Below are 21,613 nucleotides of genomic sequence, written 5' to 3'. Positions count from 1 at the left end.
GTCAGAATGGACCCAGTACAGAATCTGCTGCACCAATACTGGAGTGATGGTTAACTGGAGAACTTGATGATTCATATAATTGACTTGGCCCACAGTACAATAAAGTGTTCATCCTGCATAAGTTTACAGTTCTAGCTCACGAGACAAGATGGTGGGACAACCCTGTCTTGGGGTCTATATTAGAATGCTCTTCTTCTGTCTGACACTCTGGGCTTTAATGTCATACCGTGGTAGCATAGCCAAATATGGCTTCTGTGGACATCTGTCTTGTTCAGTCACAAAGGGCCCAAGTACAGAAGGATATGACAATTTGGTTAATGCTTTCCTTCGATATTTTGAAATTCTAAATTATTTCTTAACAATGGGCTTCACATTTGCACTTTGCGCAGGAATCCACACATCTTGTAGTAGGTCCCATTCACATCCTATTACTAAAAATATTGTTTCCAAATTGAAAATATTTAAGTATTTACACTTTAAGTAATTAATAGTATAATGTATGGTTAGAAGAAAGTGCTTGAAATAAGAAAGGTATGAGTTCATGTTATAGTTCTCGTTTTACTAACAGTGTGACTTCTGAGATATAGTCTTTTAAAAACTTCCATTTCTTCATCTATGACTACATTATAGTTTGACTTTTATTTCTAAACTTATAATTATAATGTGGAAAACCACTTCACTTTTGTGTGGCATAATACATGGAATAATATCAGCATCACTATATGGGCACTCATATTTTCCTTTTGTGTATATTTTTTACTACTTAATGAAGACTTTGCTTCCCTCCAATTCAGTCAGAAAAAATTGTCACTTAATAAAAGCTTGTGCGAATCAGCTGACTGATTTCTATGCCTCTATATTTCCTTAATCTGTACACACTATTCTCTAGTCATGGCTGCTGAGGTCCTCCCTGTAGAAATGCCATTTAGTATTTCTGTTCGTGTAATAAATACATATTTAAACTATAAAACTTCATAAAGAATAACTACTTGGGATAGACTCTGAATTCTCACACCCTTTCCATCCTTACCCCTGTCACCTTTATCCTATAAGAATTTTACATACCATCACCAAGAATAAATACTATTCTAGCAATACAGTGAGTGGCGTTTCTGTTTAATCATGTATATGTCAAGATGTGTAAATTCATATATGGAAGCTTCACTTAAGATCAGGCTGGGGAAAGGCTTAGTAAGAGCAGTTTCTGGATAAGCATGGAGACCCAACTTCAAATTACCATAAATAATGCAAACCAGCCATCCAACCAACCAACAACAACCAAATGAGCATGGCTTTGTGCATACATGCAACCCTAGTGCAGGAGTATTGCTGGGCCTTGCTGGCAGCTAGGCTGGCTACACATTCTCTGAAAGACTGTTTCAAGGGAAAATGGGGGAGGGTGATAGACTAAGATACCCAACCTCCTTTGGCCTCTATACAAACACACACACACACACACACACACACACACACACACACTCACATACACACATGTGCATACATGACACACACTCTGTATACTCAATATATATATAATATATATACATATGTAAGTGTGCATGCACAAATCACACAAATAAGATATCAAAATAGAGAACCCAACTTAATAACCTAAAGAATTTCAGAAGTGTTCTGATGTCTGTACCTAGATTGAACTGTGTATGAAGTATAAAGAGGGATTGATGGATGGGCAGAGAAATGGATACAGGTCACATCTGTAACCAAGTAAATATTCTGAATTGTTTCTTTAAAAATCTAGCTGGTAGGCTAGACTGTGGGGTGTGTGTGTGTGTGTGTGTGTGTGTGTGTGTGTGTGTGTGTGTTTGAAAAAACAAGAAAATGTAAGGGAGTGATAGTCAGTAGTATATTGTTTGCTTGCATTATCTGGGGGAAAATCAGGAAATGCAATAAAATTAAGATTCTTGTCTTAATCAACTCTGACAATACTGAGCCTGCCTGCTAAAGGGTGAACAGAGGTGGCATAAGCTGCCTTTGCAAAGAACGTGAGCTCACAAAGTCATTATAGTCCCCAATACTGCTATAGTCCTAATTCTGTTACCTTGTAACTTTTCTGGGTTCAGATTTCTCATATGACCCCCACAGACATTTGATTTCCAACCCCTGTTGTAAATACATATGTGTCAATATATTGGTTATGGAATTATAAAATGAATTGTAATTCATTTCCAGAGGTTTTTTTTTAAACACGGGGTCTTTAACAATCTCTCTCAGAAGTATCTATAAATTTCTTGAAATTATATGCAAAGTATGGTGCTTATGTCCCTATGATTCTGGGAAGACAGCTCATAGATGTTTACTGGCTTTTTAAAGAGATACAGGCTTCAAGGATGAGAACCATCATAAGATAAGAAGTACACTAACAGCTTTTAAAGTCTTCAAAATTTAAAGTACCATATACACATAATCAATCAAGTACAGTCTTATCTTCCCTTGTGCCTTCTCCAGACATGTGTCTATGGATGGGTATGAGAGAGAGAGAAGGAAGAGTATGTGAAAAAAAAAAAGGAGGAGATGAGTGAGGAAGGGAGAGGAAGGGTCTAGACAGTAAGGTAAGACTTACTGAAGGCAAAGGACCAGTGTAGTATAATGTCAAATTCTGTGGCTCTGGTATGAGAGGTCTTTTTCATTTGTATACTCAAACTTCTTTTGCAGTTCTCATACTTTTAAAGTAGTGGTTCTCAACTTGTGGGCCGTGACCCCTTTGGAGTCATGTATCAGATATTTACATTATGATTCATAACAGCAGCAAATTATAGTTATGAAGTAGCAAGAAAATAATTTTATGGTTGTGTGTCACAATAACATGAGCAACTCTATTAAAGGGTCATAGCATTAGGAAGTTTGAGAACCACTGTCTTAAAGGCTCAGAGAGGAATTTGGGGATGAGTCCACAACACTGAAACTGGAGCCAAGGTATTCCAATTACCTGTTTTCACACATGAGTGCAGTCCAGCCCACCACAGCATCTCCAAAATAAGTACTAAAATACTATGAGGCCAAGGTTCTTTAAATGCTCTGCTTCCTGTGAATCCTGCTTCTGAGAGACCAGAACACACATTCAGTCCTAGATCATTTTCTTCTTGATTGTACAGACTGTTGCAGTTCTTCAGCATCACCTCAGAAAACCCAGTTCCTCACCAGCGGATATCAATGTTGCTTATTGGGTTTTAGGGTAGATTTCACAATAGACCTTCATTAGGACAAGGTGTGCAGCTTCGTTTTTCTCATTTACACAGAAGCATCTAATGGCTGGATTCTAGAGTCATGTGAGGTATAATGATGCTCCTAGCCAAGAAGAAGACAATGGTGACTACTGAACTGGTGCTTATGCCTCCCTGTGGATCAGGTGAAACAAGAGCAGGAACAAGGCACACTAGCAGGGATCTGTGCTTTCTTTCCATCCATGCTGGTTTGTGGCTTAGCTCTCCATTACAGTGAAGCAATCTCTTGTGGCATTGACAGGATGGCTGTTAAACTAAATATGACCATTAACAAAATTATGCTTCATAGTGTACCATCAGAGCCCCTAATTAGTATGTTTCCAATGGTGAGCCAAGGATAAATGAAGAAAGACAGATAAGGAAGGAAGGAAGGAAGGAAGGAAGGAAGGAAGGAAGGCAGGCAGACCAGTATTATGATTTGAATATGAAATGTCCCTACAGGCTCATGGGAAGTCACTGAATTTTTAGCAGGTGGCTTGGGTAAAGGAAATGGGTTGTGAGAGTGGGACTCAAGATTTATAGCACATCCTTGCTTCCACATATTCTCTCTACTTCCTGATCACTGAGATATGAGGGAGCTGTTGGCAAGGCCTTCTGCCACAAACCAAGCCAGATTAAGCCCATCTAGCCACCAAATGTTGGTTGACATAATAGGAGAATCCTTCTAAACTGTAAGACAAACAAACAAAGGAATCCTCCTCTTCACTAAGTTAGTCATACCGAATGTTTCATCACAACAACAAGCAATGCAACTAATACATCCAGACTCACAGGTGGAGGGGAGCTAGAATTACGCTTGTCTCTTCATCTTTGGAATTTTCGTCTTTGCTAGTTCGGTTATCTGACTTCTATGCTGGGGCAGAGAATCACTGGGCCTTTGCCAGTTGGTACAGGTTGAATACCCAGCTCTTACACAAGTCTAGAATACTAGAAAGAGGAGATAGTTGATAAGCGATGTTCTTCTCTCACAGAATGTCCTTTACTTCCAGGTTTTCTTCAGATATTTGTAAACTGTTGGTTTGGGGTAGTATCCCCTGATTAATTTCTACTGTAGCTAGAGTTTTTCTCTCTGGGTCCCACCAAGCCCTGGCAGTCCCGTAGCCCACTTATAAAATAAACATACAGACGTTTATATTATTTAAACTGCTCGGCCATTAGCTCAGGCCTACCATTGTCTAGCTCTTACTCTTATACTCAGCCCATTTCTGTTAATCTATATGTCGCCATGTGTTCTGTGGCTTTACCTACTGCCTTTACATGCTGCTACCTGGACAGCCAGCTGGCGCCTCCTCCAGACTTCCACTTCCCAGCCTCTCCTCTCTGTTTGTCCCCCATATCCTATACTTCCTGCCTGGCTACTGGCCAATCAGCGTTTTATTTATTCACAACATACAGGACATCCTACAGCATTCTACTAATAGTTTAAATTGTTAGCAAAAATAAATACTTCAGATGTTTTATTTTCACTGTGTTAAGTCTCTTTATATCAATGAATCAGGCAATTCCAGTAAAGTGGAACCCACTCATTTTGTTTTGCTTTTTAAAACTTCCCCCTCATTAGCTGATTGGTTTAGCTCTAGTAAACTAAGAATCTAAGATAGTTGACACACTTCTTGTCAGCTGAGTGAGCTCTTTGAGAAATGGCCTAAGATGGAGACTGTAATATGTTCAAGGTCCCACATACACATATGACACTGATATAAAGTTAGCTACATTAAAACATAAGTGAGCATAAATCACTTTTAAAAGACCATACGCAAAAGGCTAGAAAGTCCTACCACCACAGTTTTACCACAGAACTGAAATTTGTACATTGATATTATCTGGAACACTTTGTTTTTGTCTCCCTCATCCTTACTATAACATAAAGAATGAATCCGCTCTGGCCTTTCAGTTCTCAGGAACGTGGGCTCTGCAGGGAGACACAGCTGGAGGATGCAGCCTTATATTGGAGGCCTAGAGGGTTTGACCATTCTACTAACCTTCCAGGTAAACTCTCAGCCAACTGCCCCAAGCCCTTCACAAACAAGATCCTGAAGATGGAGCCACTTGCTTAATTCAGAATAAAGTCACTTGGTGGTGGTGATGGGGTGCACTCATGACATTTTTAAGTTGAAGAGGGCATTTGTGCTACAATTTGGCTTATGTGTGTGGAGCTACTTGCAAACATTTTTTGTAAGCTTAGTTTTTTTTTATTTCTTTCAATTTTAGAGAAAAGGAAAATAAACAGAAGACAACAACCAGATTCCAAGTAACTATAGATCAGTAATTAGAGATCACACTACATCTTAGACACTGAATATGTATTTGGAGTAAGGACTGGAGGAGGAATAATCTGACTGGGTTACAGGAACTTTTCCCAGAACCATCAAGAACTGGTGTTCTCATCCAGGGAGCCTGAGAAAATAGCCCTTCAATTAAGATTAATATCAGAGCACACAGAGAATAATGGCTTCATTGAAAATTCAATTATAAGCCAAACTCTTTCTCTCTGGTTGGAAATGCCTTCTCAGTCTCATGAAGCTTTTGACGTCAGTGAGTAAAGGACAAGAAAAAGTACGGATGAGACATGCCTCTGTATTTAAGAGCAGATCATACAGGACCTCTGTCACCTTTTCAAGACTGGAGAGAAAAATCCAAGGCGAATAGCTAGAAGTTGGATTTTAAAGCTCTCTGTGTGTCTCTATGTCAAAGAAGGTCATAGATGTGAAGCTGTCTGTTTGGAGAGAATGTAGTTTAAACCCTTGATTTTAGAGTCGTCTTGGGATATTTATATTGTCTAGTTCTCTATGTCAAGGCATCCCCATTTCAAGTTTGGGCAAATGCTACATGATTTAAGATGAAGCTCTTCAGCCATATGTGCATTCGTCTCTTTGTGCTTCACACTGATCCTTCATGGTGGCAGAGACTTGAAAACAATCTGGCTTAGCCATTTCAAGCACTCTGCTTCAACATTTCACACACACACACACACACACACACACACACACACACACTACTAACAGAAGTGATCACATACTAAAGTAAGCATTGACAGAGCAGCCCTTTCCCAGAACTTTCTCAGGACAGACCAATTTAGACACAATTGCCTGGTACATACTATAGATTATATCTGGGAAAGCATGAAAGCAAGTCAGAAGGCCATGTCCAGATCCAGGTCCACTGAGGACAGCACTCAGCATAGCCTTTGCCAGATTGGGTTCTATAGCCATGCTCTGACATCCAGCAAGAATAAACATGTCTTATAGTTGAATGTAAATGTTTGCCACAGGAGGCATGACTTCACATCCAAGAACAATCCAAGGAACAAAATGCACTTTAGATTTCTCCCAATTAACCTGCAAATGTGCCACTTAGGTTTCTAAAGCAATCTCAAACCAGTGACTATTATTCTTAAAGGATCCAAAGTCCTCTTGGCTTGCTGTTGCAAAGTACCATAGTGTTGTAGAATAATATTCTAGCTAGGCAAAGATGTGTTACATTTGTTTAAGCTGCAGAATATTACTTTAACTATGTGAAGGTGTGTTACATTTGTTTCTGCTGCCTTTGTTAATGATATAATGATGTGTTACATTTATTTATGCTGTATCTATTTAATTATGAAAGGATACATTGCTGGTTCACTGTGCCTGCCTAAGGCACCTGATTGGTCTAATCAAAAGCTGAACTGCCAATAGCTAGGTAGATAAGAGATAGGCAGGGCTGGTGGGGAAAGAGAATAAGTAGGAGGAGAGAAAGGCAGGGGCATGCCCAGAACCAGAAGCCAGCCAGCTGCCAGGTAGGCAGACACAAGAAGCAGTGAAAATAAGATATACAGAAGGAAGGAAAGATTTAAAAAAAAGCCCCAAGGCAAAACATAGATGAAGAGAAACAGGTTAAGTTATAAGAGCTAGTGGGACAAGCATAAGATAAGACTGAACATTCAAAACTAACAAGCCTCTGTGTCTTGATTTGGGAACTGGCTGGTGGCCCCAAAGAAGAAGCCTACTACTCCACAGGCCTAGTAGCTTACAACCAGAAGACAGTGATTTCTAGGGTCTTGGTAATCCAAACCCAGGAGCCAGCAAGTTCAGAATCTGCGGAGAACTCTGGGAGTCAGGTGGGAAGGGGCAGGATGGAAACAAGTGTAGAGGGCCACACATTCACAGGTAAGCATTGGAGAAACCAGGACATTAGAGAAGCCAGGAATGTTAAGCACACAGGTTTTCATATTCAGTACAAGGGTTGTGCATACCTGTTTTCCACCAAGAAGGCTGGGAATGGATGTTCTAGTAACCTGGTAATCTTTGCTCTTCGTAGAGCCAGGCCTCACCTGAATCTCCCATATCCAATCTCCCATATGAGCATTGTTTGTCAGTCAGTGTTACCCACCCTTATGAAAGAGGTCCTGCTGACTTTTTTCAGACCTATGCAGATCTGTCAGCAAGATCTGAGATTTGAGGATCTGAAACAATGGGGCAGACTACAGTCTAATGCTTTAGACAACCTTACTTCAGTTTCAGTGTGTTTTTATGCACGAATGTTACAGAGAAAGCAATGATCCAAGAAAGGTTGTTTGAGTTCAGAAAAATATGATCTGAAGAACATCTAGTAAGCATATACTAAATATTGACAGAGAAGCCCATACCCAGAACTTTCTCAGGACAGACAGTTGCTGTGATGAAACTCCATGACTAAGAGCAACATGGGGAAGTAAGGGTTTATTTTACTGACCCTTCCATATAACAGTTCATCATCAAGAGCAGTGGGGACAGGAACTCAAGCAAGGCAGGAACCTGGAGGCAGGAGCTGTTGCAGAGGCCGTGGAGGAGCCCTGCTTACTGACTTGCTTCCTTCCCAGGGCTTGCTCAGCCTGCTTTCTTATAGAACTCAGGACTACCAGCCCAAGTATGGTATCACCTCAATGGGCTGGGCCCTCCCACATCAATTACTAATTAAGAAAATGTCCTACAGGCTTTTCCTACAGGCAATCTTGTGGGGAATTTTTTCAGTCATGGCTCATTTCTTGCTGATGACTCTAGCTTGTGTCAAGCTGACATAAAACTAGCTAGCACAGAGCCCCAAATGCTGAAGCTTCAGTATAGAACGTCTCAGGCCTGTGTCTTGTCCTAAAGGAACCAGAAGAAACTCAGGATCCCCATAAATAGACTTGTCTTAATGAGGTGTGGATAGGGAATCCTCAGAAGACCCTCATAGCTATGTGCCTGCTGAATCTCTCTGGGTACATCTCCCCTTGATATCTAGACGGTTCCTTCACCTGATCAAGTTCTTTCTTATAAGGCTAACTTGTCAGTGAACACTTCTTCTCAGTACCCCCACCAGCTACCTAACTTGGCTATATCACATAACAGCATCTGATATTTGTATATCCAATTGCTCGTCTGCTTACCAGCTATGATTTTGGCAGAATTTGGTCTATTTTCTTCAATCCTAAAATTTAATGTCTAGAATACTGGCTAGCCCAATAATGTTGTTCAATAAGTGTTTTTCGAGTTATTGACTGAATGAATGAGTAATGAATAATTTTAATTTTTAGAAAACAGAGAAAGAATCGTCCAGGAATGACGTCTAATTGATCTTGCTATTTGAAGGCTGCTGAAGTGCACAGTGCTTTCATTTCGTCTGGCCACAAGAGGGTGCTTCGGATCAGTTTTTTTTTGTTGGTTTTGGTTTGGTTTTTGTACATGCCATAGTCAAATATTCAGAAACTATTTGTACTTTGCACTTTCTTAGGCCCCAGAAAGGAAACCTGAGGTAGGATCATGTCTGCAGCCAAAACATTCGATGTGCTGCCTTTCTTCCAATGTTGTTGAACATAACTGTTAAAATCTGTATCAAGAATGAGCCCTAGAAGAGAAAACTCCCCCAGGAAGCAAGAACATGTGGAACATGCTGAGAGACAATGCCAAGAAAGGCTCTTCTGCTGTGGTAGCTTCTGTAAGCGCAGAGATGTCGCTAGCTGAACGAGTGGCCTTATGTTTTCACCATGTCCCTCCCTCCTTCCTCCTGTGACATCAGTACTTTGTGCTCCTGAAAGCATACACTATTCTAAGGCCAGGTCCTAGCCTCACGGTTTTAGTTGTCATCCTCTAGGTGTGCTGGAAAAGGGCTCCTATTTTGTCATGACACTGTGACAAGGGGCGGTGTGGTGACTGGTCAGAAATAGAGGATGCCTGTCTCTAGGTCAAAGCACTTAGGAACGACAACAGAAGGTGGAAGACAGGGGACTACAGGAAACCCAGAGAAGGTTCTGGGAGCTTTTGGTAGAAGGTGGGAATGGCTATCTCCGGTTGGGAGGAATTTTAGGGTAGGATTTTATGAAAATCAAAAATATTTGCTTAGCTGTATCTAAAAGCACACATTTTTATTTGGTTGTATCTGGAAGTATTTTATAAATTTTATTTTTATTAACACTTGAATTTATTTTCTTCCCATTTAAAAATGGGAAGACAGTCCCAGGGGAATTTTTATTTTCATAATTACCTATGTATAGGGAAAAAGGTCATTTTTTTTTCAGAACCCCACTCTTTTAAGACAATATAAAGCACAAAAAGTTATAGGGAGAGAATATGTTATTAATATAATAATAATTAAGACTGGAAGTCTAGTTCCATGAATGCCCTCATGCATGCATCCCTAAATAACTCAGAATCTAACAAATGAACATGTGGTTTTATTTTTTTCTTTAATAAAATGAAGCAGAAAATGGAAGTCCCAGGGGAATTTTTATTTTCGCTTTGTCTGAAGAGAACAGGGAACCTGTGAATACATAGAAAGGCTCCAGGATGCATAAACCAACACAGTGAACTCTGGTCAAACGCATTCTGTATTTGACAGAGAGACACTCCAGGAGAGAATTAAATATAAAGCTCAGCTGTCACATAGAGGCTCTGAGTCATAGGCTTCCAGTTCCTTCCTGGCCCACATCACCAACCCAGGGCCACAGCCATGGCCCCTCCATTGGGGGTGCAATGTGAGGCCTGGCAGGTCACCTGACACTAGTGTGGTAGCACATCTTCCACCTCTAGAGTAAGGAAGGGAAACAATATGTCCCTCAGCCACTTCAATGTGCTTCTGCTCATCAGCACGGGCAGAGTGTCCACGAGAAAATCCGGGTTTATGTACTGCAGGTGGAACAACAGATAACCCAATAGCCGGATGAAGACCATGATCATGAAGAAAAGGTACCGGAAGTGCCTGCAAAGAGGAATCCATTAGCATGCGGGAACAGAATGCTTTAACATCAAGCAGTGGAAAATGAACTTGTAAATGGGTGGCAAATTGCTTTCTCTTGGCAACACTGTCCGGGGGTACTTAGGGAATGGGGCATAGAGATGGTGAATACAGATAACAACACAGAAAACCTGTGATTTCGTGGTCAAGAATTGAACATTTCCTTCATGACATTTAAGTTCTCTGGTAGAACAGATGACCTTCTGGTAGTATATATGGGGCAGGCCTTTTGGAGGTTAAACAGCAAATGTTTATGATGGTCACATTGTGAGCCTCATGGCCAGTGGTGCTCTTCATGTCTCCTACAGCAAGTAATTCTAGAAAACTGAAGGTAAGTCTCCTTATTTCAAAAATTTGAAAAAGAAAAGACAGAATTCACCAGGCCGCGTTGGCACACACCTTTAATCCCAGCGCTTGGGAGGCAGAGCCAGGCAGATCTCTGTGAGTTTGAGGCCAGCCTGGTCTACAGAGCGAGGTCCAGGACAGGCACCAAAACTACACAGAGAGAAACCCTGTCTTGAAAACCTCCCTCCCCCCCCCGCCAAAAAAAAGAAAAGATAGAATTCAAGTGATTTCCTCCTTAAATTTCTCAGCCCACAGTAGAACAATAACGAATGTTAATGCACCCCATCCTCTCTTTCCAAGAATGTAGCAAAGGTTTGGGATGCCAGGACCTGAAAAACCAAAAGGGATCATGCTGGGGAACAGAGAGGAATTGAAATGAAATGTAACCTACAGCTTTCATCCCGAGTTTCTCGAAAGTAGACACTAACTCCTCCAGCTATTTAGAACCATGTTCGTTTGCTGTCCTAATTCTGTATATAGAAAGAAAGGAAGAGTTCAGAGAACTCAACCTGCATGGCTATCTGTTTGATACTAATACTCATTCTTTTGGCCTGTATCAAGTCAACTGCACAGTAAATGTGGCCTGGACCAACTAGGTCAGAGGCATGATTCTGCCACTTACCTAACCAAAAACTTGCTCTTCTGGTTCTTGACGATGTTCTTCTCCTGTGGAAAGTAATGAACACGAAAACTACGCGTAACTGGAATCTCAAAGAGAAGCAGTGCAGTGAGCAGAGAACTACAAGGAGAGCCTTTGCAGTGAGCCTAGCTATCTGCCTTTTACCAGATGCCATGGTGTGGTGCTAGGCAACAGAACCTCACTTTCTTTCTCCAGGATTTTTAGAAAGAGGAAGAAGGGCTAGAGAAAAGCCAAAGTGTGGACAGGCCAGACTCACCATGTTGCTTTGAATGGTCTCTACCAGAGTTGCCCCAGGTTCCACTACTTGGGAAGAGTCATTCTGGGCTTTGGATCTGGTTTTCAAAACAACAACAAAAGATCAGAGCCAGTTGTGATGTGACCCCAGGAACTGCTGCAAGAGCTTTCCTAAGTCATGAAACACCTGTGGCATGGTTAAAACAGCACACAAAGACATTGGGAAACATGACTGATTCTTTTCCAATTATTTTCAAATTTAGCATACAATGGGTGTCATTATGGCCTTTTCATAAATATGATTTATTATACTTTCTCCTAATTTATTCCCCCTTGCAACTGCCTTCTTGGGGCCTCTTATTTCCTCTCTGATTGATTCCCTTTCTCCCCACAAGAGTCCTCGACTTCTGCTTCCATGTCACATGTATTCCTCTTTTTTGGGGGTGGAGGGATAGTGAGAAATGAACTGAGGACCTTATGTGTTCTAGGCAAATACTCTACCACTGAGCTATATCCCACCCCCATTCTATCCTGGTCAGGGATTTTATTGCTATGATGAAACACCATGACCCAAAGCAACTTGAGGGATAAAAGGTTTATTTGGCTTATACTTCACATCACTGTTCATCACTGAAGGAAGTCAGGATAGAAACTCAAACAGGACAGGAACCTGAAGGCAAGAACTGATGCAGAGGCCATGGAAGAGTGCTGCTTAATGGCTTGCTCTTCTTGGCTTGCTCGGTCTGCTTTATAATAGAACCCAGCCTAAGGATAGCACCACCTATGATGGGCTGAGCCCTCCACCATCAATCACTCGTTAAGAAAATGCCCTAAAGGTTTGCCTACAGCCCAGTGTTATGGAGGCATCTTCTCAATTGAGGTTCCCTCCTCTACAATTACTCTAGCTTGTGTCAAGTTGACATAAAACTAGCCAGCACACATTCTATTCTTAAGAGAAAGATAATCTGTACCTAAGCTCTGCCTAAATCTCTGGCTGACTTTCAAACTGAACTTCTCAGGGCATTCTGAGCATCCCTGCTGAGGTTAGAAGACCAGACCAGAATGTGAGCTGTCACCAGAGACAGACTGTATGGCTCTAACCTAACATCAGAATGATATCCAGAAACTCCCCAAGTCTGGCTCTCTTTCTTTCTATTTTTTTTCTCCATGTTTTAACTGCTCCATACATAAAATTCACACAATGTGTTTGGCTTGATGTCAGGCCACAAGGTATAACATTGGGGGAAATAACTTGGTGCCATTCTCTTCTTCAACTGCCCACTCTTCTCTAACATCTGCCTGCTTGCCCTCTCTCTCCAAAGCCTTCTGGGCACTGTAGCTTACTTGTTTTATTTAGAGTTGTTTTTCTGTTATAGAATTAATCCAGTAAGCTTATCCAGCATTTTCATGAGTATTTCCTTTTATAGTAATCAATAAAGGTGTAAAGGGAGAATTGGCATGGGCTCCTGGCTCTTCCATGATGAAATAAGTAGTTTGTGTCAGACCATCCTGCTTCTGAAAGTAACTATAAAAGTGGGCAAAGTGCACCAGTGAACATATTGGAGATGGTATTCAGGAGTCAAAGGGAAACAAGGTTTTCTCTCAAGAACATATGGCAACCTGCATTGCAGGGAAATAGAGTCCTAGCAGAAAATGGTGATGTCAACTGGCTGAGGAGGCAGAGTTCAGTGTTCAAGACTGTCAAAGCAAATAGCTAAATGGGCTTCCCTGGCAATGGAGCTGGCTCCTAGTTACCTGTGTGTAACCCAAGACTCAAAAGAAGAAAAAAATCAGAAAGCAATGTTAATAGATACAATTCAGTATACAGAAGCCCATGTATTTCTATATTTTAGCAGTTACCACTCATAAAATCAAATGAACACAACATTTACAATATCAAAAACTATCAGTATGATTAAAGATGTGTAAGAATACTATATAGAATGACAATACACTATAGGAAAGTTAAAGATCTAAATAAATGGATGGATAAAGTTCGAACAACTGTTAGCTAGACATTAATTAACCTCCAAATTTTATTTACAGATCCCAATAATTGCCATCAAAATCTCAGTAAGTTGTTTGTTTTTTTTTTTTTGGTAGAAATTGAAACTGTTATAAAATATTTGTATTGAAATTAATGGGTCCAAAAGTAGCCAAAATAATCTTAAACAAGAAAGACTTGCAGATTATAGCTACCATATATCAAGGCTAACTATAAAGCTATAATAATTAAAACAATTCAGTAGAGGTAAAAGGACAGAGACACAGATTAATTGTGAAGAATAAAGCACATAAAAAATAGGCTCACCAAAGTCTACCAAGGCACCCATGGAAATAAATCATCTCTCTAAACTTTCAAGTTTTAAATACTTAAAAGTTTAAAGGATGTACAGGGCTAGTTGGACACAGGAAAGATAGATTTCAGATGAGTACAAGCACAAACAGTAAAAATCTGGGGGAAATCATAGTGTCATTCTCCTGAGAACTGAACTCAAAGCCCGAGGAAAACAATAAGCGAATGGGAATGGCACCTTTACCCACTGAGCAATCTTCCAGCCCAGAATTCTTGTAAAGTTCTTGTGAGTGAGGATATTGATCCAGATTGTTTCATCTAGTACAACCAAGATATGTATACCCAATGACCCTTCAAAAACGGAAGGATACATTTAAATATCCCCAAACTTGAAATAGTCAAAGTGTTCATCAGTGATAGATTAGTTGTGTCATATTCATACAGCGGAATATTATAAAGAGTAAGTCACATAATGCAGTAGAGATAAGCCTCAGAGAAAGCCAGACATAGAGGATATAGACTGAATTTACAGAAAAAATGAAGATAGAGTTTTAAAATGATCAGACTAGTGGTTACTTTTGCAATGGGTATTGACAGGATAGAGAGTCCAAGGAAGTTCTGGGGCTTATATTCTATGTAGCTCTGAGTGGTACTAATGTATTTTGTATAATATGTGATACAATTAAGAAGTATAAACAAAAAGAATATGTGTCAAGTTCTGTGAAATACATCTACAAATCTCTGGTCATTCATGTGTCAAAGTCCCGGGAAAGGTTGTGACACACACAGATGCCAGTAATGTCTGTTCCTTGCACGTACTATCTCTTCGCTATGTTTTTTCATCTCTGAACATAGCTTGATTCGTGTTGGGGCCACTGCGTTCAACTAAGGATATATGAAAAGAGCATCATAAAAACATTTCAGGTCCCGGTTACTGGGTCGTAACTAGTCTGAATGCTGATGAGTGTTCAGTCTGAAGCATGAGTAGAGGTTGCCAGGGATGGCCTGATGTATGTCCTTTACCCATTTGTCTAAATGTTCTGCTCCTCAGGGAACTGCCTTGGGGCAGGCACTGCAATCCACCAGGGGGCGCTCATTACCCAAACTTACATTTCTTTTTCCAGCAGCATCATTTCTTGTTCCTTCTCCATCTCCCTCAGAATTTCTTGGTATTTCTTCCCACGGGGGGAGAGCACCATAAACAAGAAATTTTCATCTTTATTTTAAAGTCACTGATAGGAATATTCCACTAAAATGAACTCCTAAGGTTCCAAATACCTCACACAACAGGGTGCACAAAGTAGGGGGATGTTCTAATAAAAAAAAAAAAAGTCAGAGTCCTAGTGACAGAATGGGCATATAAGAACAAAAGTTCCTCTTCTAGACCTTGACTGTACTCAAAATGCAGATCTGACCTGGACTAACTGAGTTCCCAGAGCATGTAACCTAGCTCCCCGAAGCCTTGGTGTCCTTCACAGAACTCCCCAGACTTACTAGACAAATGGGGTGAGGAAAACACGAAAAAACAAATGGGTTGAGGAACCCTGTCTGACAGGGTTCAGCACGTTGTCTAGGGCACTTATATTTGGTGGTTATTCTGATGAATAAAAGGCATTTTCCCATGGCAGATGGTAGCCCAATGAGAAAAGAGCTCTTTCCTGACTTGGGGAGATCTGCCTCCACTCTGACTTCCCCAGGAACATTGTACCTTTATGTAGTGGGCCTGGTCTTCACAGAGCTGGTACACAGATTGGTAGTCACTTTCCATCTAGAAAAAGAAAAAAGCAAAGGAACCTCATGGGTTCAATCAGTACCAAGTTTTGGCTGCTTCCCTGGGAACCTGCCTGGTACATTGAACATGTGGCCGGTTACTTAGCAACTCCTTACTTGAAGGAAAATAACCACCTCTCAAAAGGTGACCTCATCATTCAGGCACGGGGCGTAATTTTGAGTGGGGGAGGGGGAAAACTTCACCCATGTTGTCCTGTGCCTCTCTGGAAAACAGGAGGGAATTTTAGATTTGGGATTCTACGAGGCAGATGAGTGTTTTAAAAAGGTTAAGGCCAGTATTTAATGAATGCATTTTTTCCACCTGCCTGTGAATCAGAAATTCACTTGCCAGATTTTCCTGCTCCACCCCTCCCATGCCTGAAAACCTTTCTGGAGCCCCTGGGGCTTTCCCTCCTATTTAGGTCCTAGGTAGACACTTCGTGGAAAAGGCACTGGCCTAATCTAACCTTGGCCATTTCCTTCTCTTGTTGTGCACAGGACTCGGTTGACTTTTGTAGTTTCACCTAGGGAAGACAGAAACAGCAGAAAGTGAACGGCGTTTCTTTATGCAAGGAAAACCCAGCAAACTCAGGGGGCTGTCGTGTATTGAGGACAAATAATTAAGGGAGGATATAGTCATTACCCATTTTTCAGATGAGGAAACAAAGGCACGGAGACATTATATACACAACTAAACCAAGTCTCACAATGGCAGAACTTTAGTAGGCAGACTCTCCAGTGAATCTGGCTGTTCTTCTTCCTCCTACTGAGCAAAAGCCCACCAGTCTTTTTCTCCCACTTATTTAGGAAGGTGCACACATGCTCTCTAAATCACACGAGAGTTATAGGAGACCTCCTGCTTTGTCAGAGAAAAGCAGACAATGGAGCTCTTGATGGTGGGCTCAGCCAAGTGGCACGCTTGCCCCCTAAAACTGCAGAGAGCTTCCCAACAGGCTTTACTCCCAACTTGAGTCCATTTCATTGGTTCACTCAACAAATATCTATTGGGCATCTGCTATGTGCTAGAATGTTCTAGACATTGGGGTGCGAACAATATAGTTTTTCAAATTAATACTCTCAGTTGCTTTACTTTCTATTAGAGGAAAAAGACAAAATACAATTGGTTTGTTTGCTTGTTTTTTGGTTTTTCGAGACAGGGTTTCTCTGTGTAGCTTTGCGCCTTTCCTGGAACTCACTTGGTAGCCCAGGCTGGCCTCGAACTCACAGAGATCCGCCTGCCTCTGCCTCCCGAGTGCTGGGATTAAAGGCGTGCGCCACCACCGCCTGGCCAAAATACAATTTGAAAACAAAATTTACTCTGCGAGCCACAGCTTGGCGAACCATATAAGACTATTGATACATCCTTATGTAACTGTGAGAATTAGCATTTGCCTTCTACTTGAATGTCTGTATTTGTGTTGTCCTTATTTAGATACAAACTGCTCTGGGGAAGACCCCAGTACATTTTTGGAATGTGTTTCATTGACTAGTGAGACTTTCAAGCCATTCCGTCCACCTAAAGGCAATGTAGGCACCTCTGCTTTGGGTATGAACAGTAATGTTACGATGCCCCAGGGGAACAAAGGATGCTGGCTCTTCTCTAATGCACAAGTAGACACACCTAGTGTCACACGTACGAGAATCTATAAAAACAGTCTCCTAGAACCTAGGACCTATACATGTGTCACACAAAAAAATCCCAGTTTGCTATTCTACTCACCTTCAATTCTGCTATTTTCTTTTTCAGGGTTTCTGAATCAGGGCCAGCATTTTTAAGTCCTCTTGAAATCTGAAATATCATTCCAAAACCTGAACTCATCAAGGCACATGGATAAGCTAAGAAGGTTAGACTTAGCCAGCAGAACAATTGTAGTTACTAATTCGGGTACTGAAACATCTTGAATGGAAACATGTCTTCTTGACCCTGTGGAAGTTGCCTAACTCCATACTGCGTGTACAGCCTTTTACTTTTTTAAATTCATATTTACTTGTATTGTGTGTGTGTGTTGTGTCTGTGTCTCTGTGTGTGTGTCTCTGTGTGTGTCTATGTCTGTGTGTGTGTGTGTCTGTGTATGTCTCTGTGTGTGTGTGTGTGTGTGTGTGTGTGTGTCTGTGTCTGTGTCTGTGTCTGTGTGTGTGTAGGTATGTACATGTGAATGCAGCTGCCTTTAACATCCAGAAGAGGGTGTCAAATCTCTTGGAGCTTGAAATAGAGGTGGTTGTGAACCACTTGACCTGGGTACTGGGAACAGAGCTCAGGTTCTCTGTAAGAGTATGTGCTTTCAACCACTAAGCTCTGAGGGGACACCATTTTTCTGTTCCCAAGACCATCATAGCTCCGTACTGAGGAGAGACTGGGCATAGCAGTAGGAGTAGGGAAGGAGTGGTAAATCATTGCTCACTTTGCAGTTCCTTCCTCTCCCCTGACCTGTCATGACCAGAGGGCAAATACTGGCTTAGTGTCTGAAGACTCTGAAAGTGATAGGGGTGTGGAGCACAGACATTTCACTGTCTTCTCCTTGTTTTTCTGACTAGAGAGTTCAGGAAGTTAACAACTCTATTAGAATTCTTTAGAAATTAGTCATATTTTAAGGATGGACTCAGTGTCTGAAAAATCCCTTCATTTGTTTGTAGCCTATATATTTTATGTGGTTACATATAATTGATGAGGATGCATATATACATGTATGTATGTATTTATGTGTATATATATATATATATATATATATATATATATATATATATATATATATATAAAATTCTGAACATCCCCAGAACTCACCTTTTATGTCTCCTGCCCATTCCACCAGCCTTTCTTTTGTAATGACAATGGTGTAGGAAATGGGGTACCTTATGACCTGAGGTGTCTCCTTACCTTTTTCTGAAGTTCCATGACATTCCTGCTTAGGGTCTTATTCTTTTTCTCCTGTAGGAAGAAGGAATTTAAGGAGACAAACAGATTCTGCTCTCTCTCAACATTTTCTCTTACCAAGGCCAAGTATGTAATATGTAAGGATGAGTGTGTCAAGTTAAAATAAAATGCACCCTGGTCCAACATGGGGAATCTGGGACAGAGCCAAGGTCTTGTCCCCGTGCCCAGTGCTTCATTGCCACAGCGCTCTCCCAAGCAGCTGTGATTTCTGTAGTCACAGAGGCCGAGCACATGTGCAGCCTCTGGGGAGAAGAACAGGATGATAAGTGCAGAAGGCATCTGAGGGTCTCTTTTAGAAGTCTCCTCACCAGCTTTGCTGTCTCCAGCTCCAGGTCCTTCAGGGCATTCTCCCTCTGTATTGTGATCTCACTGAGGTCATCCTTCTCTGAGACTTTTCCAAGGGACAGGGCAATATCTCTTTCAAGACTGAAAAACAAAGTTACTCAGATGTGGCTCAGTCCTAAGGAAGCTGCCACCAAAATCACACCACCAACATCTTGGGTTGACAGTTGTAATAAAATGTCAATGAAGGGAAGAAACTGAGTGCAAAGATCTGCACCAAAGCCTTTTGAGGGCATCACAGCTCATGTTTCAGGATTTAAACAACACACTGAGATTTACACCAGGGAAGTAAACCTTCCTCCACTTCTCTCTAATCTATGGACATCACCTAAAGAACTCCACTTCCCTCTAATCTATGGATATCACCTAAAGAACTCCACTTCCCTCTAATCTATGGACATCACCTGAAGAACTCCACTTCCCTTTAGTTTATGGATGTCACCTGAAGAACTCCACTTCCCTCTAATCTATGGACATCACCTGAAGAACTCCACTTCCCTTTAGTTTATAGACATCACTTGAGGGGCTTCTCCTTCACAAACGACAAAGCCTGACCTTTGAATAGATTCCTCTTTCTTTTGAATCTTTCTGAGGAGAATCTGATTGGCCTCATCCAGCCTCTGTAGATCCTTTTCAAGGTCCAAGTTCAGATAGTTGAGATTCTGTTTTATGGCTTCTAAAGTCGGTATTTCTGTTATATCCTGCCTAAAGGAAAAGCGTCTTTATTACTAAACTCAGATCAGAACATCAGAATCCCAAGAAAACATCCCCGAATTCTCATTCTCCAGTCTCCTGTTGTTTATGTGCCTAATTGGTTCACTGTTTTTCCCGTGATCAACCAATCCCTACAGTGTTTCTCATAAAGTAAATGTCTGTCATATCACACTTTAATTCAAAATACTGTAATTTATACTAGAATGCAAATCTTTTGTGAGCAAAAGAAAAAAAACATATTTTTTATATAAATGATTGTACTCTAACTTGTTGACTTCCAAAATTTTTACATGGAGAATATGAAATCTAAGCAACACCTATAAGGCATTTAAAGACAGAAAATGAAAGAAATTTCTTAAGTCTTTTGTCAGAAACTTGAATATTTTCTGTTTAGTTTGTCAGAAGCCTAGGCCGGGTGGGAAGAAAGCAAGGCAATAAATCTTTCCCCTAAATCAGGCCAGTGTGCTGGGTGACTGGACAGCTTTTACAGCATGATGAAGGGGAAATGGAACTGAAATTTCTTCTATGATCCTCTCAGGCTTAAGGAGAGTACATCCTTCACAACTGTGGTCTGGATTGCTGGAAACTTCTAGAGCAGTCATCCTTCTAGCTCCCTATTGTTGTATTACTTACCCATCATCCAATGGGTTCTGTCCAATGTCTTCCATCTTTGGCTTCCTAGATGTGAATGCAGACATCTGTCATGAAAATGAAGGTCCTTCTATCCATCATGTCATCAGCCAGAAAGGAGCTGGCAAAGGTCAGACACTCTTTGGGCAAGGCAGAGTCAAGTTGGAGCCTTCTGTATGCTCTCACTTTTCCAGACTGTTTCAACATTCTATACAAACTAATGTCAGCAAACTAGATCACCGCTTGATTTTGGGATCTCAGAACCAATCACATTGGGTGTAGAAATCTTTTACATTTCTTCTCCTTTGATCCTCCCTTTTTTGCTTGCTCTTGCTCTGGTAGGTAAAAATTTAAGGGACATGTGATAGACTCGTGTATGTCTATTGACATACAAAAAGAATTTATTTCTAACTCAAACCCTCAGGAAACAACAAAACAAAACAAAAACCCCAAACAAAACAAAACAAAAAAAAAGAACGGAGAAATTGGCTGCCTGATTTCTATTAGGCTATTACTTTCCAGCTTTTCAACAAGCTCTGGACAGTAAAGGCTGAGTTGATTAAGCAACATGATACCACTATTGGAAACAAGACAGAGGCATCAAGCTTTGAGGCAGACTCAAAAGCTGGTATTTTATAACCACCACAGCAGCACTAAAGTTCAGATTCTAAATCAGTCTTAGGAAGGCAGAATACCAGAATGCCATTATCTTTCCCATTCTACCTTTTGCTTTACAGCTCTTCATCTTAATACCTTTTGAAGTTCGTCTCCCACCTCTTTCCCTTCCATCATTTCTGCTTCATTTTCCTTTTCTTCCAGAAGTCTCTTTACCCACAAGAAAAACAAAACTGTGCTAATACCTTTTTAAACACAGCTTTCCTTTTTCAACAGAGATTTCTTTTGTTCCAAACAGATTTCCTTTCCAGCTAGATGCTAGGACTGTCACTCAAGGGGTTGCCTTGCTGACTGAGTCTCCACATATAACTGGGCTGGTTACTCTGGCTGGGTGGGGCAGCATGTCATAGTGGGATAGTGACATCGTCTTGTCATCCCAACAGCAAAGTGGGAAAGTCCAGAACTTCAGGGCAGTTCAGGTGTCTTATGAAACAGGAATAGGTCCTATAGAACAAGTTTGGGCACAGCTAAGGCATCTTCCGAGGCAGCAACAATTTGCTCTATGGGGAACACATTCACATCCCAAATCTCTAGACCTAGCAGTTGTTTTGACCACTCTC

At 41.0% G+C, this 21,613-nt stretch overlaps 1 protein-coding gene across 1 annotated transcript; it reads right to left on the bottom strand.

The window, feature by feature from the left end:
* Positions 1-10,116: 10,116 nt before the first annotated feature.
* LOC131909460 (transmembrane and coiled-coil domain-containing protein 5B) lies at positions 10,117-21,368 on the bottom strand. The gene is made up of 12 exons (XM_059261097.1): positions 21,132-21,368; positions 20,382-20,713; positions 19,590-19,739; positions 19,001-19,118; positions 18,636-18,686; positions 17,481-17,549; positions 16,228-16,284; positions 15,699-15,758; positions 15,101-15,165; positions 11,717-11,792; positions 11,443-11,486; positions 10,117-10,439 (listed from the first exon to the last, which is right to left on the bottom strand). The coding sequence occupies exons 2-12, from the start codon at positions 20,444-20,446 to the stop codon at positions 10,241-10,243; spliced, it is 954 nt and encodes a 317-aa protein (XP_059117080.1). The 5' UTR covers positions 20,447-20,713; positions 21,132-21,368; the 3' UTR covers positions 10,117-10,240.
* Between the last annotated feature and the right edge of the window lie 245 nt (positions 21,369-21,613).

Source organism: Peromyscus eremicus, chromosome 4 (genome assembly GCF_949786415.1).
Source record: "Peromyscus eremicus chromosome 4, PerEre_H2_v1, whole genome shotgun sequence".
Taxonomy (NCBI): domain Eukaryota; kingdom Metazoa; phylum Chordata; class Mammalia; order Rodentia; family Cricetidae; genus Peromyscus; species Peromyscus eremicus.
Note: the sequence above shows the minus strand (reverse complement) of the source record. Positions and strands in the feature narration are given on the sequence as shown.

Excerpts from the sequence above, each read along its gene's own strand:
- LOC131909460 (XM_059261097.1), bottom strand. The coding sequence starts at position 20,446 with ATGTCTGCATTCACATCTAGGAAGCCAAAGATGGAAGACATTGGACAG. Across the intron at positions 15,759-16,227 it reads AAGAGAAGGAAATGGCCAAG|ATGGAAAGTGACTACCAATC; the intron begins GTTAGATTAGGC and ends TTCTTTTTCTAG. Across the intron at positions 15,166-15,698 it reads ACCAGGCCCACTACATAAAG|AAATACCAAGAAATTCTGAG; the intron begins GTACAATGTTCC and ends CCCCGTGGGAAG.